Source organism: Cololabis saira, chromosome 1 (assembly GCF_033807715.1).
Source record: "Cololabis saira isolate AMF1-May2022 chromosome 1, fColSai1.1, whole genome shotgun sequence".
NCBI lineage: Eukaryota > Metazoa > Chordata > Actinopteri > Beloniformes > Belonidae > Cololabis > Cololabis saira.
In genome coordinates, this window is record NC_084587.1 from 4,310,189 (window position 1) to 4,325,909 (window position 15,721).

The window sequence follows — 15,721 nt, forward strand, 5'->3', positions numbered from 1 at the left end:
TTTTTTTTTTACAACATTGAGACCCCCCCTAAATTTGGCTTTTGAGTCCTTCAGGGGGGCTCAAGGGTTAATCGGGGGGGTCAGACCCGAACCCCCCCATATTTCGCACTCTGTTCACAGTATCATCTGCGTAAACGTTGCAATTTCCAGTAACATCTACATAAACGTCACAATTCGCAGTAACATCTGCGTAAATGTCACAATTCGTAGTATATTCTGCGTAAACGTCACAATTCGTAGTATATTCTGTGTAATCGTCACAATTCGCAGTAAAATCTGCATAAACTACATAAGTAGCAGTGTCATCTGCATAAACGACATAACTTACAGTGTCTTCTGTATAAACCTCATTCGCAGTGTCATCTGCATAAAGGTAATTTGCAGTTTCATCTGCATTAATGGCATAATTCCCAGTATCATCTGCATAAATGTCGTAACTCTCAGTATCGTCTGCATAAACATCATAATTCCCAGTAACATCTACGTAAAGGTCGCAATTCACATCTGTGCAAACGTCATAATGAGCTTTGAAAATGGAAAACTGTTGAGATACAGGAACAACCAGAGCTCTGTGAGTTTTTATTTGTCTTTATTTTCTGATTTTGTTTACGTTTGTGTCTCTTCTTAGTAGTACCCACGATGATTTGGTTTGTAAATAAAGCGTTTATTTTGTTATCGTCAAGCTTCATTAGTCTTCTTCGGTAGAGAAAGCAGCAGAGCCATTAAAAAAGACTTTGAATATTCAACTTGGAGATCCATTTGTTGTTTTCTTTACACCCATTATTCGCCGAGTCATCAGATGTCTCGACGATAAACTCCCTGCTCTCGTTCCTGCTGCAGACAGACCGAACCAGGATGGAGAGAATCATCATCTCGTTGCTCATCGTCACAAGTTCCTGCGGTTTTTCTGCCAAACACGTGTTTATCCAGAACCCGCTCTCGTGGACCTGGGCCAGGGACTACTGCCGGGTTCACCACACAGACCTGGTGCCCATCACCAACGACCTGGAGGAGAAGGTGTTCAGGGAGTCCGTGGGTGGGGACGGCGCCGGCTGGATCGGCCTCTACTGTTCTTCTAGAAAAGAGAGGTTTGATTTTTGATTTGAATTGATATGTTTATTTGGTCACGTTGTAGAAGTCAGTAGTCAATACAAAGTTTTTGCATGTAGATCAAGCAAGGACCAAAAGGTGTAGACTGAAGCCAAAGCTTATTTTGTCTACCCTTTTAACACAATGTAACCACTATAGTGCAAGATTTGAAAAAACCAAACAAAATAACTAAATGAAAAAAAAAAATAAATAAATAAATATATATATATATATATATATATATATATATATATACATATGAGAGAAAGAAAGAAACAAAGTAAATAAATAAGAAAAATAAATAAATGTTGCTCAAACTGGCCTATCTCGGCTTAACAGCATCAAGATGTTTCAAGATGTTCATATTTACACACGTGCATACATTCATCCACACGCATCAAACCCGCCTATATATACATTGCTGTGCATACATACATACATATATATGCACCTATTTATACCTGTATACACATACATACATGTACATACATATACACTCATCTACACATACATGCATACATACAGTAAGCATTCATATACATCCATCCATATACATGCCCTTCCATAGACATAATACACACATAATTCTGTCCATAATTTTGCAATAAATCTACATAATGTGGCTATGCCAATGATTTATAATTATTTATGATCTTGTCTTTTTACATATTTTTGAAATATTTTAGTGTATTACACAGTTTCATTTCGTTATCAAGGTTGTTCCACAGATTGACTCCTTTTACTGAGATGCAGGTGGAGGTGGTCGGGAGGGACCGCCGTCACCAAGGAGAAACGGGCCCGCGGATTCGTTGCTGCCTACAACTGGACCGGTCACGGGTCGTATCCAACGTTCGGTTGGTCCTACAACAACTTCTTCTGCCTGAACCTGGTGGTGGTGCAGGAGGGGAAGACCTGGAAGGAGGCGAAGCAGCACTGCAAGGGGGCCCAGGCCCAACTGGCCACCCTGCTCTCAGAGACGGAGAAGATCCTGGCCACCAGGGAGATCCGGGACCCGGCCGTGACCGGGCAGGTCTGGATCGGGCTGCACTACCACGGCAGCTGGCACTGGGAGAACCGGGACCCCCTGGAGTACGAGGCCTGGTCCCCCGCGGGAGACCCGGACCCCCCGGGGGAAGGCTGCGGGGCTTTAACTAAAGGGGGGGTGTGGGTGAAGAAGGACTGTAGTGAGAGACTCCACTTCATCTGTGCTTGAGCTTTAAAGATTAAAGGAAACTTATCTGAATGATAAAGATATCAAACTACAGGTAGAAGCTGTTCTGATGAATGTTATTTAATCAGTCGTGAGTTTATATATATATATATAAATGTGTGCTTCTGTAAGCTGTTAATTATCTTCAACTAGATGTTGTTGCCAAGTTTAAATTGTATCTGAAGAGATTTCATCATGATTAAAGATGTTTACTTCTTTATTTAAAAGGATCCCCATTAGCTGACGCCAAAAACGAAAGCTAGTCTTCCTGGGGTCCAGACAATAAAATACAAAATCACAAATACAATCTCAATTCATAAAGTACATAAATATACACATAAAAATAAATATATACATAAAATAAAATTACAAATAAGAAATAAAGAAAAATATCATACAAATCATGTATAATTTGATGTATTGACCTTACTCAATCAGATACGCTATATGATGTTAAGGAAACATGTAACTGTAACACGTAACTGTGGATCTGATGGGATGCATCTTAGTTGTGCCGAATAAATCTGGATTTTAAAAACCTTTGTCATGTTTCTGTAATCCATTTGGTTCCTTCAGCCTTTTAGTGGCAACATTTCTACTGTATATGTGTTGTTATCATGGACCGTATTCAAAATAAATTTAAAATCAGCTGACTCCATCCAGCTCCAGTTAATCCAAAGATGGGCAGAACCGTCGTTGTTGGATAAAGTTGGAATCCGCCCATTTCCCCTCAGTTACCCCCACTTTCAATTCAATTCAATTCAATTCAATTTTATTTATATAGCGTCTAATACAACAAAGGTTGTCTCTAGACGCTTTCCAGAGACCCAGAACATGACCCCCGAGCAGTTATTACATAAACAATGGCAGGTAAAAACTCCCCTAGTGGGTTAAAAACCTTAAGCCAAACAGTGGCAAGGAAAAACTCCCCTTTAGGAGGGAAGAAACCTTGAGCAGGATCAGGCGAATAAGGGGGGACCCTCCTGCCGAGGGCCAGACTGGGGGTCAGGGACGGCAACAGCACAGCAGGCAGGTGGAAGCAGCAACGGGATGAAGGGTGGGGACCGCAGGCCAGCACCAGCTCCCGAAGCTCTGGCCCAATCATCAAGTCCCAGGTTGGGGTGCAGGGTCGGGGAAAGGTTGAAAAGGGGAAGGGCCAGGGAGAGGAGTCTTGACGGACAAACCTCTCCCCCGCCTGCCCGGGCCGTTACCCTGCCCCTCTCACTCCCACGCTGCAGGATCCGGTGTTGTGCATTCAGAGACGCTCTTCGCCACCGGCAGAGGATGCTGCAACATCGACAAAAGAGAAAAAAGGGAGGAGAAGGGGGGGCCAGCACAAGAAACTACAGGAGCGACTCTAACACACTCGAGTTTACACTACCTAGATATTTACCAACACCAGCTAGAGGTTTACTAAACACTAACTATAGGCTTTACTAAACAGAAATGTTTTAAGTTTAATTTTAAAGGTGGAGGTGGTGTCAGCCTCCTTAACCCAGATTGGAAGTTGGTTCCATAGTAATGGTGCCTGATAGCAGAACGCCCGCCCTCCAAATCTACATTTAGATACTCTAGGAACTACGAGTAAACCTGCACTCTGAGAACGGAGAGCTCTGACAGGAACATAAGGCACTATCAGGTCTTGCAAATAATGCGGAGCTAAGCCGCTTTGGGCTTTATACGCAAGTAATAAAATTTAAAATTTCCTTCAGTTAACCTTAATTCTCCAGTTACCCCCCCACTTCGCCTGAGTTACCCCTACTTCCCTACAATTAGCCCCACTTTCCCTCAGTTACCCCCACATCCCCTCAGTTACCCTCAATTTCCCTCAGTTACCCCCACTTCCACTCAGTTAGCCCCACTTCCTTCCAATTAGCCCCACTTTCCTTCAGTTTTTCCCACTTTCCCTCAGTTACCCCCACATCCCCTCAGTTACCCCCACATCCCCTCAGTTACCCCCACTTCCCTCCAATAATCCCAACGTTCCCTCTGTAGCTGTCTTAATAAGCCAGAAATGGAAATTTGTTATATTTTTATTTTATTGGGTTTCTAAAATAATAATATGTACCATATGTGTTTCTTTTGAGCAATATTGTATCTGTGGGTGTGTATGTCCTTCAGTACTTCAGTACCTGCTGTAGGGGCAGGCAGAGCCACGCCTCCTCCTAATTGGTGCTGGACAAATTGAGTGCACCTGGTGAACCAAGCTCATTCTGAACTGAGCTTCAGTGGTGATTGCAGCTCTTTCTGTGTTGAGCAAGAGTTGCCGTAAAATGAATAAAAACAACTTTAACTATCCTAAAAACGTGGTAGAAGGCTTACACGGTACGTTGTTTGTATACATATTCATTTAATTTCATTGTTTGCTTAAAGATGTAAAGATTTCATTCAACGTGTTAAAAATGTATTATTTGTTTGTTTGCAGTTTTTCACGTTGTCTGTGGGGAAATAAAATACCTTCAGATGTCAGTGGAGCGTTGTCTTTATCTACCATTTTAAGAAGATTTAGGAGCAGTTACAGTGAAAAACGTGGCCACCGACGCCGGAGGGGGAAGACTAATTCCTGGCGCAAACACTCAGCATCCATTCACCTCCTCGTATCGGCGGCGGGTTCCGGGACGTGTTCCAGTTCCAGACGAAACGACATGGCAGGGGCCAAGAGAGGAGTGTCTTCTTGCAGTTCCGTCACAACGTTTGACTCTAAGAACTAGCCGCATCCATTTCCATGGTTACGCTACGCAGACTCAAGAACTACACGGCGCCCATACGGAGCGTGGACCAGCGGAGCAATAAGGGCTGCAGTTGTCGAGACGACCACAAGAGGGCAGCGTCGCTCCATTCACTGGTCTGCAACTTTCTATGGGAGAACGTTCAGTGTGAAAGAGTCCAGGTATATTGCGTTGGCAAAAGAAAACGTCCAATTAATATCAAGACAAGTTACATTGAATTGTTTTGAAGAGAAACATTGATTTGTCTGAGAAGAAAATATAAATATAAGTTTGAGAGACATTCTACTCATTTATTTTCAAAGCAGAATACTTTGCATATTTTTGGTGTATTCATTTTTCTACAAGGTTGCATGAGTAGTGTGACATTTCATTTAAAGGTTTAATTTCAAAGAGGTGATAGGTCTACTATTTGTTTCATTCAGTTGATGATTTAAATAAGGACACTATTTCATTTATTGAAGAGGCAATTTAAAAAGAGATACAATTTAATTTTGTTGGTTAAAAGCAAAAAGATCTATATCATTTATTCTTGCTGGTGGTTTAAAAACAATTTCATTTCATTGTGGTGTTTAAAAACAAAACAAAGGGTATTTCATTTACGATTTGTTCATTTAAAAAATATCTTGGTGCTTTAAACAAGCAAAGTATCTATTTTGAGTTGTATAATATTTTCCTAAGCAAAGTCACTCTAACTGAAAGGAAACATGGATGAGGGTGAAATAGTTGCACCGGAGGAAATAATTGCTGCATTAAAGGAAGAAAAGGCACGTTTGGAGAAAAGGCTGGAAACTGAAGATGAAGAGTCAGAAAAGGAATTAATCCAAGAGCGTTTGGACGAGATGGAAGCATACTTCACTCAGTTTGCTATGAAGGACACAGAGGTGGAGAAACCAAGTGAACCTGCAACGGTCAGGCGATCAGAGAGGGAAAGACGCCCTACAGAAAAAATGCGTGAACTATTAGAACAGGACATTGAAAAGAGAGAGCGGACATTTTTCTCTTCTTATCAAAGGTTCAAGTCAGACATTCAATTCACTAGGTCAAAGCTAAAAGAGGAACGTACAAAGACAGAATTAGATAAGTATGCACAAATAGTTGAGGAATGCAAGTCGAACGTCACTAAAGAATATGAGCGTATAAGAGCAATAACGACTCCGTCTCAAGATGTCCGAAGAAAAGTAGACACCTGTGTCTCGGTAGCAGATGAGATGTTTGAACTTCTGAAGAAGCGTTCATATGAGACTGGGACAACGGAGTTTGATCCAGAGGCTGCGAAGGCTGCAGTAAAACAGTTGCTGCAAAGACCAGATGCCAAGTCTGTCTACGGCTCTACCGTTTCCAGAGCTGAACGGGGAAGTCAGCGTGGAAGCCACGTCTCTGAGGGATCAGTGGAAAAGGCAAAAAGGGCAGCGCTGGTGGCTTCAAAAAGGGCTGAATTGCAGGCAGAAGAAAAAATCTCAATTCAACAAGAAAGGTTAAAAATGTTGGAGACACAAAGATCTTTGGAAATTATGAGAGCTGAACAGGAATTAAGAAAGCTTGAGAAACAAAGAGACTTGGATGCTGCAGAAGCAGAATATAATGCTTATACAGAAGAAGAGTTCAAGCTAAATACTCAAGGAAGGGGTCCAGAAGCAGTGAATGTCCAACTCTCAAGTGATTTTGTCATTCAACAAACTAGCACTCCATGTGCTCAAGTCCCTAAACGCATTCCACCACCTCCTTCCATTGAAAATAAAGAGCCCACAATGAATGAAGTCAGTTTGGTTCAAGCATTACAGGAGACCATGACACTGACTAGGCTTCCAGTACCAGAGCCGTTTGTGTTCTCAGGCGATCCACTAAAGTTTGTTGAATGGAGCACCTGCTTCAAAGCATTGATTGAATCGAGCTGTGCAAAGCCAGTGCACAAGCTGTTCTATCTGAAAAAATATATCAGTGGAGAAGCTCTTTGTGTGCTAGAAGGCACCTTTTACAGGAACGATGAGGAAGCATATAACCAGGCTTGGGATGCCCTCAACGAACGATATGGACACCCATTTGTGGTGCAAAGGGCCTTCAGAGAGAAGATCAATAAATGGCCAAAGATTGGACCGAAGGAGTCGTTTAAACTAAGAGAGTACAGCGACTTCCTAACCTCATGTAAAAATGCAATGCCCTATGTGGAGGGGCTACAGGTCCTCAATGACTGTGAGCAGAACCAGAAGTTGGCTTACAAACTTCCAGACTGGGCCACCACCCGCTGGAATCAATATGTTACTGAAGCCATATATGATAAAAGGCCATATCCAGGGTTTAATGCGTTTGCAGACTTTGTGGCAAAGGAGGCACGAGCAGCGTGCAACCCTGTTACATCCCTGCATGCCTTGAAGCAGTTGGAGGAAAAATCAACAGCTGTGTCTGGGAGGGAACCAAGACGCTCAAAGGCAAGTGTCTTTGCAACAACAACAGAAGTGTTTCAGGGTCCCAAAACCACTCAGTCAAATACAGCAGGCAGTGGAAAAGGGGACACTACAAAATCGAAAAATAAACCTCTAGGAAATGCAAAACCATTGAGCTGTATTTGTTGCAAGCAGAATCACTTTATTTACAAGTGTGAGAAATTTGCTGCATTGTCGCTAAAACAAAAGAAAACATTTGTTATTGACAACAATATGTGCTTTGGATGCCTCCGCGTCGGCCATTTTTCCAAAGAATGTAAAAGGAGAGCTTCTTGCAATATTTGCAAAGGAAACCATCCATCTCCGCTTCACGAAGAACCCCTTGTTGCAAAAGAGCCCTCTGCAGATACGACAGAACAGGAGGCAACCGCTTCATCGGTTTCATGCAGTGTGACTGGAGATAATGGAGATCGAACATCAATGATCGTACCCGTGTGGCTGTCATCGGCTGATGGCACCTCTCCGGAGACCTTAGTGTACGCGCTGCTGGACACACAAAGCAGTAACACTTTCATTGACTTGGAAACTGCAGAAAAAATAAGAACGGAAACACAGCCAGTCAAACTAAAACTGTCAACAATGACCGACAGGGGTTCAGTGGTCAAATGCCAAAGAGTGACCGGTCTAAGAGTTCGAGGTTACTTCTCACAAGAAAATATTGACTTGCCACCTGCATACACTCGGGATTATATACCGCTGGAACAAAGCAGCATTCCCACTCGGAGAACAGCAGAAAGGTGGGCTCACCTTCGCTGCATATCTGGGGAAATGCCTGAGTTGTTGGACTGTCCTGTTGGTCTACTGATTGGTTACGACTGTGCAAGAGCTCTTAAACCAACAAGAGTAATAACCGGCGAAGATTACGAGCCTTATGCGGTTAAGACAGACTTAGGCTGGAGTGTGGTGGGGTGCATAACAAATACAAGCTCAAACAATGTGACAGGGCTCTGTCACCGCATCTCAGTTAAGGAGCTCCCTCCGATCACACCCGCTCTCACCGGAGTGCTGTGCAGATTCCGTGAGCACCAAATTGCAGCCACATGTGATGTGGAAAAGATGTTTCACAGATTTCATGTTCGTAGTGAAGATCGTGATTTCCTGAGGTTCTTGAAGTTGGAAGCATGGATAAAAGACTTAGGCAGCGTAACTTAGGAAGGAAAGGTGAACGTCTGAGACAACCTTCTATTCTCGAACGCCCGGTCCAAAAGCTAGTGGTACTAGTTGAGAATAAGCCCTAAGTTAACTAGGATAAAGGAAAAACTTAATGTTTTGATTGATGGTCACTTAAGATTGAAAAGGAAGACTCTAAAGTGAGTCTTCCTTAAAGTGAGGAAATTTGTTATATTTTTATTTTATTGGGTTTCTAAAATAATAATATGTACCATATGTGTTTCTTTTGAGCAATATTGTATCTGTGGGTGTGTATGTCCTTCAGTACTTCAGTACCTGCTGTAGGGGCAGGCAGAGCCACGCCTCCTCCTAATTGGTGCTGGACAAATTGAGTGCACCTGGTGAACCAAGCTCATTCTGAACTGAGCTTCAGTGGTGATTGCAGCTCTTTCTGTGTTGAGCAAGAGTTGCCGTAAAATGAATAAAAACAACTTTAACTATCCTAAAAACGTGGTAGAAGGCTTACACGGTACGTTGTTTGTATACATATTCATTTAATTTCATTGTTTGCTTAAAGATGTAAAGATTTCATTCAACGTGTTAAAAATGTATTATTTGTTTGTTTGCAGTTTTTCACGTTGTCTGTGGGGAAATAAAATACCTTCAGATGTCAGTGGAGCGTTGTCTTTATCTACCATTTTAAGAAGATTTAGGAGCAGTTACACCCTCAGTTACCCCCACTTCCCCCCAGTTACCCCACTTCCACTCAATTACCCCCACTTCCCTCCAATTGGTTTCCGCATCTGCGTAAATGTTGCAAATTCCCAGTAACATCTACATAAATGTCACAATTCGCAGTAACATCTGCGTTAACGTCACAATTCGCAGTATCATCTGCATAAATATTGTAACTCGCAGTATCATCTGCGTAAACAAACATCACAATTCGCAGTGACATCGGCGCAAATGTCACAATTTGCATTAACATTTGCGTAAACGTCACAATTCGTAGTGTTGTCTGCAAAACGTCATAACTTGCAGTAACATCTGCATAAACGTAATAGTTCGCAGTGTCATCTGCTTAAACATCACAATTCACTGTATCATTTGCAAAAACTTTATATATTTGCAGTTTCATCTGCATAAATGTCATAACTCGCAGTTACATCTGCGTAAACGTCACAATTCCAAGTAACATCTACGTTAACATCATAATTCTCAGTAACATCTGCTTAAACGTCACAATTCCACGTAACATCTGCGTAAATGTCACAATTCGTAGTATCATCTGCGTTAAAATCATAATTCTCAGTATCATCTGCGTAAACGTCACAATTCGCAATAAAATCTGCGTAAACGACATAAGTAGTAGTGTCATCTCTGCATAAACGACATAACTTACAGTGTCATCTGCATAAAAGGTAATTTGCAGTGTCATCTGCATTAATGTCATAATTCGCAGTATCGTCTGCGTAAATCTCATAATTCCCAGTAATATCTACATAAAGGTCGCAATTCGTAGTATAATATCACGTGTGCGTCTCCTCTGAATAGGACCCACGATGATTTGGTTTGTAAATTAAGTGTTTATTTTCTTATCGTCAAGCTTCATTAGTCTTCTTCGGTAGAGAAAGCAGCAGAGCCATTAAAAAACACTTTGAATCTACTCAACTTGGAGATCCATTTGTTGTTTTTTTTACCTCCGAGTCATCAGATGTCTCGGTGATAAACTCCCTGCTCTAGTTCCTGCTGCAGACAGACCGAACCAGGATGGAGAGAATCATCATCTCGTTGCTCATACTCACAAGTTCCTGCGGTTTCTCTGCCAAACACGTGTTTATCCAGAACCCGCTCTCCTGGACCCGGGCCAGGGACTATTGCCGGGTTCACCACACGGACCTGGTGCCCATCACCAACGACCTGGAGGAGAAGGTGTTCAGGGAGTCCGTGGGTGGGGACGGGGCCGGATGGATTGGCCTCTACTGTTTTTCTAGAAAAGAGAAGTGGAGGTGGTCGGGAGGGACCGCCTTCACCAAGGAGAGAGGGACCAACGGATTCGTCGCCGCCTACAACTGGACCGGTCACGGGTCCTATCCAACGTTCGGTGGGGCCCGCAACAACTTCTTCTGCCTGAACCTGGTGGTGGTGCAGGAGGGGAAGACCTGGAAGGAGGCGAAGCAGCACTGCAAGGGGGTCCAGGCCGAACTGGCCACCCTGCTCTCAGAGACGGAGAAGATCCTGGCCACCAGGGAGATCCGGGACCCGGCCGTGACCGGGCAGGTCTGGATCGGGCTGCACTACCACGGCAGCTGGCACTGGGAGAACAGGGACCCCCTGGAGTACGAGGCCTGGTCCCCCGCGGGAGACCCGGACCCCCCGGGGGAAGGCTGCGGGGCTTTAACTAAAGGGGGGGTGTGGGTGAAGAAGGACTGTAGTGAAAGACTCCACTTCATCTGTGCTTGAGCTTTTAAGATTAAAGGAAACGTGTCTGAATGATAAAGATATCAAACTACAGGTAGAAGCTGTTCTGATGAATGTTATTTAATCATTTGTGAGTTTATATATATATATGTGTGTGTGCTTCTGTAAGCTGTTAATTATGTTCAACTAAGTTTACATTGTATCTGAAGAGCATTCATCATGATTAAAAATGTAACTGTGGATCTGATGGGATGCATCTTAGTTTTGCCGAATAAATCTTGATTTTAAAAACTTTTGTCATATTTCTGTCATCCATTTGGTACCTTCAGCCTTTTAGTGGCAACATTCCTTTTTTTGTTTTTATTTTTTAAAAGAAAGAATAGCCTACACTAGATTAAACTTTAAGGGCCCGATTTACTAAGATCCTAAATAAAGAGTACTAAATTGCGTGTGCACTGAAAAAGTTTGCGCGTGCTGTTGTTGTGTGTTTTGCGGGTGATCAACTAAGATTGCGTGCGCAATTGATACCAGGTGCAAACCTCAGTATTTAAATGAGGTGTTGCGCGTCTTACAGTTTGCGGCGCAAACTTTGCGCCATGGAGAGTCTGGATGGAAAGCAGGATAGTCGCAAGCGCAAAATGAAATTTGACGAGTTGGAGTTAGAGATATTAGTGGAAGAGGCAAATTGTTGTGCCGTATTCAGCACCCCTGCCGTGAAAAGCACCCCCTCGTATATTCAATGATAAGTAGACCAAGAAAAAAAACAACACACTGACACTTCAATATATTTATATATACACTCACACAAACACATACTTAGGAGTTTATATTATATATATTTACAAATATTATGGAAGACAACACAGTAAGCAGGCTATTAATTAATGACATCAATAACCATTTACCCGATTTTTGTTATCTGTGACTGTGATTGTGGGAAAGTATGACTATTGTGGAATCAATGAGCGCATTTAAACATGAATCATTAACACAAAACTGGACGCTAAACAGAACATGACACGGAATGAGAATAGAATTTTTGTCAGACGAGGGGGTGCTTTTCACGGCAGGGGTGCTGAATACGGCACAACACCGGGGTATGACAACTGCAGAACAAGTATAGGCGCACAATAAGAAACACTTTTTTCTCCATGAAAACACGTGATTTATTTATTATCACAAATAAAAAAATTAATGTGCCTCCTGTGGCAACCTTTTGTTGAATACTCGATTTAACATTCAAATAAAATATTCCTCCTTTTGCATGTGGAGATTAGCACCTTCCTTTCGAACGTATTAAATACAGACGCAATCACAATCCCTGCAAAAACTTTCAGGCTTGGTAAATCTCATTGCGTGTGGTAAATGGACCAATTTGCATCTTCCCCTCCCAGTATTTAGCGATTTCTGGCGGGTACGCCCCATATTGATTATTCATCAGGGCAAAAGTACTAAATGAATTGCGTGTGCTATTTTGCGCATTTGAGAGACGCAGTCCTCTTTGCACGCTGTTAGTAGATCAACTTGCACATTGGTTTGCGGGTGCTGTCAAGTTTGCACGCAAACCTTTAGTAAATCAGGCCCTTAGACCATTATTCATTCTTACACACTCTCTCCGGTGGTGATAGCTACATTTGTAGCCACAGCTGCCCTGGGGCACACTGACAGAAGCGTGGCTGCCATTCCGTGCCAAACGGCCCCTCCGACCACCACCAACATTCATACACATTCAAACACACTCACACGGGGCAAGGTGGGTAAGGTGTCTTGCCCAAGGACACTACGACAGCAACTGGGACGGAGCGGGATTCGAACCGCCGACCTTCCAATCATTGGACGACCCGCTCTACCACCTGAGCTACTGCCGCCCTACATATCTATATATATTTTAATGTATTTATTTTTTTAAGTGGTAAATATATATTGAAATCAAAAACACAATTTTGTATTTAACACTTTCTAAAACATATTCGTACTAATACTAAAGTACATACTAAACCACGTTCCCCTCAGTTACCCCCAATTCCCCTCAGTTACCCCTATTTCCCTATAATTAGCCCCACATTCCATCAGTTACCCCCACTTTCATTCAGTTAACCCTAATTCCCCTGTTGCCCCCCCCCCGCTTCGCTTCAATTACCCCTACTTCCCTCCAATTAGCCCCACGTTCCCTCAGTTACCCCCACTTCCCCTAAGTTAGTCCCCCACTTCCACTCAGTTACCCCCACTTCCCTCCAGTTGGTTACCTCGGAGGGTCCTGGTGGTCCAGTTGGTACCTCGGAGGGTCCTGGTGGTCCAGTTGGTACCTCGGAGGGTCCTGGTGGTCCGGTTGGTACCTTGAGGGGGTTGTGGTGGTCTGATCTAAGTCTTCTGATCCAAGTCACATCTACGTGTCCTGCTTTGTTTTTTACCGTCGCCGCAGAAGCGAAACCATTGAAGCACTTTGAATATCCACCTTGGACATTCATTTGTTTCCATTTTCCATTTTATTTGATTACTTAACTTAGTCAGCGGTTGTTTTGAAAAGAATGCAAATGCTCCGTCTTTCCCTGGAGAGAAAGTCGATAAGAATCCCGGACCCGCTGCTGCCGCGCAGAGACCGGTTCAGGATGGAGAAGGTCGTCCTCAGGGCGCTGGTTTTCACGGCCGCGTGCTGCTCAGCTACGAAGCACGTCTTTGTCGCTGAAAGGGCCCCCTGGTCGGACGCGCAGAAGTACTGTAGGGCCCAGTACACAGACCTCTCCCCCCTCACCAACGCACTGGAGGAGGAGGTGTTCACGGACCTGATGGGCCGGTACAAGTCCGGCTGGGTCGGTCTGTACTGGGACTCCAGCGACGAGCCGTGGTCCTGGTCGGGGGGCGTCACCGGCCTGGTGCGGGACTTCAGCGCCGGTCTCTACTGGGTCGGGGGGAGGTGGTTCTGGAGGAAAGCTCGTATCTCCAGCAGCTTCTTCTGCCTGGACCTGGTGGTGGTGCCGGAGCAGAAGACCTGGGAGGAGGCTCTGTACCACTGCTTGGGGAGCGGCAAAAACCTCACCAGCCTGCTGTCCGAGAGCGAGAGCCTCCTGGCCCGGACCCAGATCCAGGACAGCGGGGTCAGCGGGCCGGTCTGGACGGGAATGCGGTACCTGGAGGACCGCTGGATGTGGGTGAACGGGGACCCGGTGCAGTACGAGGCCTGGACCGGAGGCCAGGAGGACCCGTGTCCATTACAGAGACGCTGCGGAGCTTTGACCCCCGAGGGAACGTGGGAGGACCGAGACTGTGGAGAGAAACTCAGCTTCGTCTGTGCCTGAGTGGACGACCCTCAATTACCCCCACTTTCTCTCAGTTACCCCCACTTTCCCCCAGTTACCCCCATTTCCCTCCAATTAGCCCTATTTCCCCTCAGTTAGCCCCACTTCCTTCGAATTAGCCCCACTTTCCTTCGGTTTGTCCAACTTCCCCTCAGTTACCCCCATTTCCCTCCAATTGGCCCTATTTCCCCTCAGTTACCCCCACTTTCAGCTGCAGACCAGTAAGAAATGATGAAATGATAAAATGAGTTATTATTATTGACTGTTACACCAACCCAGTTGGACTTTTATACTATTTATTTCTTGTTGTTTTCATTTATTTGTACGTATATAGGTGAGTCTAAGTTTCTTCAGCTGTCTGCCCTCAAGATCAACTTCACGTTGTCTAATGATTTAACCAAGCGTGTGATCAGCTTTGGGTCTTCTCTAGTTTGGCTTTTTTTAAACACTGTTGTGTTAAATTAATCGATTAAAGTTCTTCTGGAAAGGCAACGTCTTTGTTTATTGTCTTCAAAGGGACTAATTATTTGTACAAATGTAAAGTTATCATTGAAATGAACGATGAACTGATAGAAATAGATGGATGTAGCTCCGTGGTCTACACATTCCTGAGAATCGCACAGCCTTGACGTTCTTCCCCGACTATCCTCCTTCACTTTAGACATGTCATAGACGGTCATTTCTAATCACTCATGCTTCATTTATGCAACTTAACAAATGTAGCACCGTGTTTTGTGGTTTCAAGGGTTGATGCTGTGAAGCGGGTCTTTATTCTAAGGAGGAAACGCTCATCAGATCTATAAACTCTTTCCTGGTGTTTAGTTATCAGCAAATGTTACAGTTTTAAGTCTGTTTTGGACCCAGGTCTTGGTATAAGGTCTGGTATAAGGTATAAAGGTCTTTGCATCAGGTCTTTATTGGGGCCCTATCGATTTATTTATTACCGTAAGTATAGATAAAGTAGTTTTACTGTGTGAATCTAATAAATAAAAATAAAAATATTAAAAATAAACCTGAAATAAATAAATATTGAATAAAAAAATTTAACCTGAAATAAATAAAAATTAAATAAAAAACTTGAAACTGAAATAAACAAACCCGAGCCACAAATAGTAATCAATTACTCATCAAAACAAAGTAGCCTCCACCACCTCAACCCCCACCCAAAAAAACAGAAGCGGGTCTAGCAGGTCTGAAATCAGGACTAAACGTGCACGTTTATCTTAAAAATAGTCAAACTCCTTAAGACTCAGTTTATAGGTCTCTTTTCTCTCCTCCGCCTTGAAGACTCCTCAGCAGAGTCCCCTCGATGTTACGGGGTTCCTCAAGGTTCCAGTTTAAGCCCTGCTCTTTTCTCTTTATGTGCCTATAAAAAGGCACAACCTTTTAAAAGGTTAAATTAATGGTTAATCAGTTTATTAGGCA

The 15,721-nt window shown here is 43.5% G+C and overlaps 2 protein-coding genes across 2 annotated transcripts; both read left to right on the plus strand.

Moving 5' to 3' along the window:
- The first annotated feature begins 849 nt into the window (after window positions 1-849).
- Window positions 850-2,629, plus strand: LOC133450490 (secretory phospholipase A2 receptor-like). Its single transcript, XM_061729149.1, has 2 exons — window positions 850-1,088; window positions 1,843-2,629. Exons 1-2 carry the CDS (start codon window positions 856-858, stop codon window positions 2,300-2,302), a joined length of 693 nt encoding a protein of 230 aa, XP_061585133.1. The 5' UTR covers window positions 850-855; the 3' UTR covers window positions 2,303-2,629.
- Window positions 2,630-13,528: 10,899 nt separating this feature from the next.
- Window positions 13,529-14,352, plus strand: LOC133449877 (macrophage mannose receptor 1-like). Its single transcript, XM_061728798.1, has one exon. The coding sequence runs from the start codon at window positions 13,529-13,531 to the stop codon at window positions 14,294-14,296; it is 768 nt and encodes a 255-aa protein (XP_061584782.1). The 3' UTR covers window positions 14,297-14,352.
- The last annotated feature ends 1,369 nt before the right edge of the window (window positions 14,353-15,721 follow it).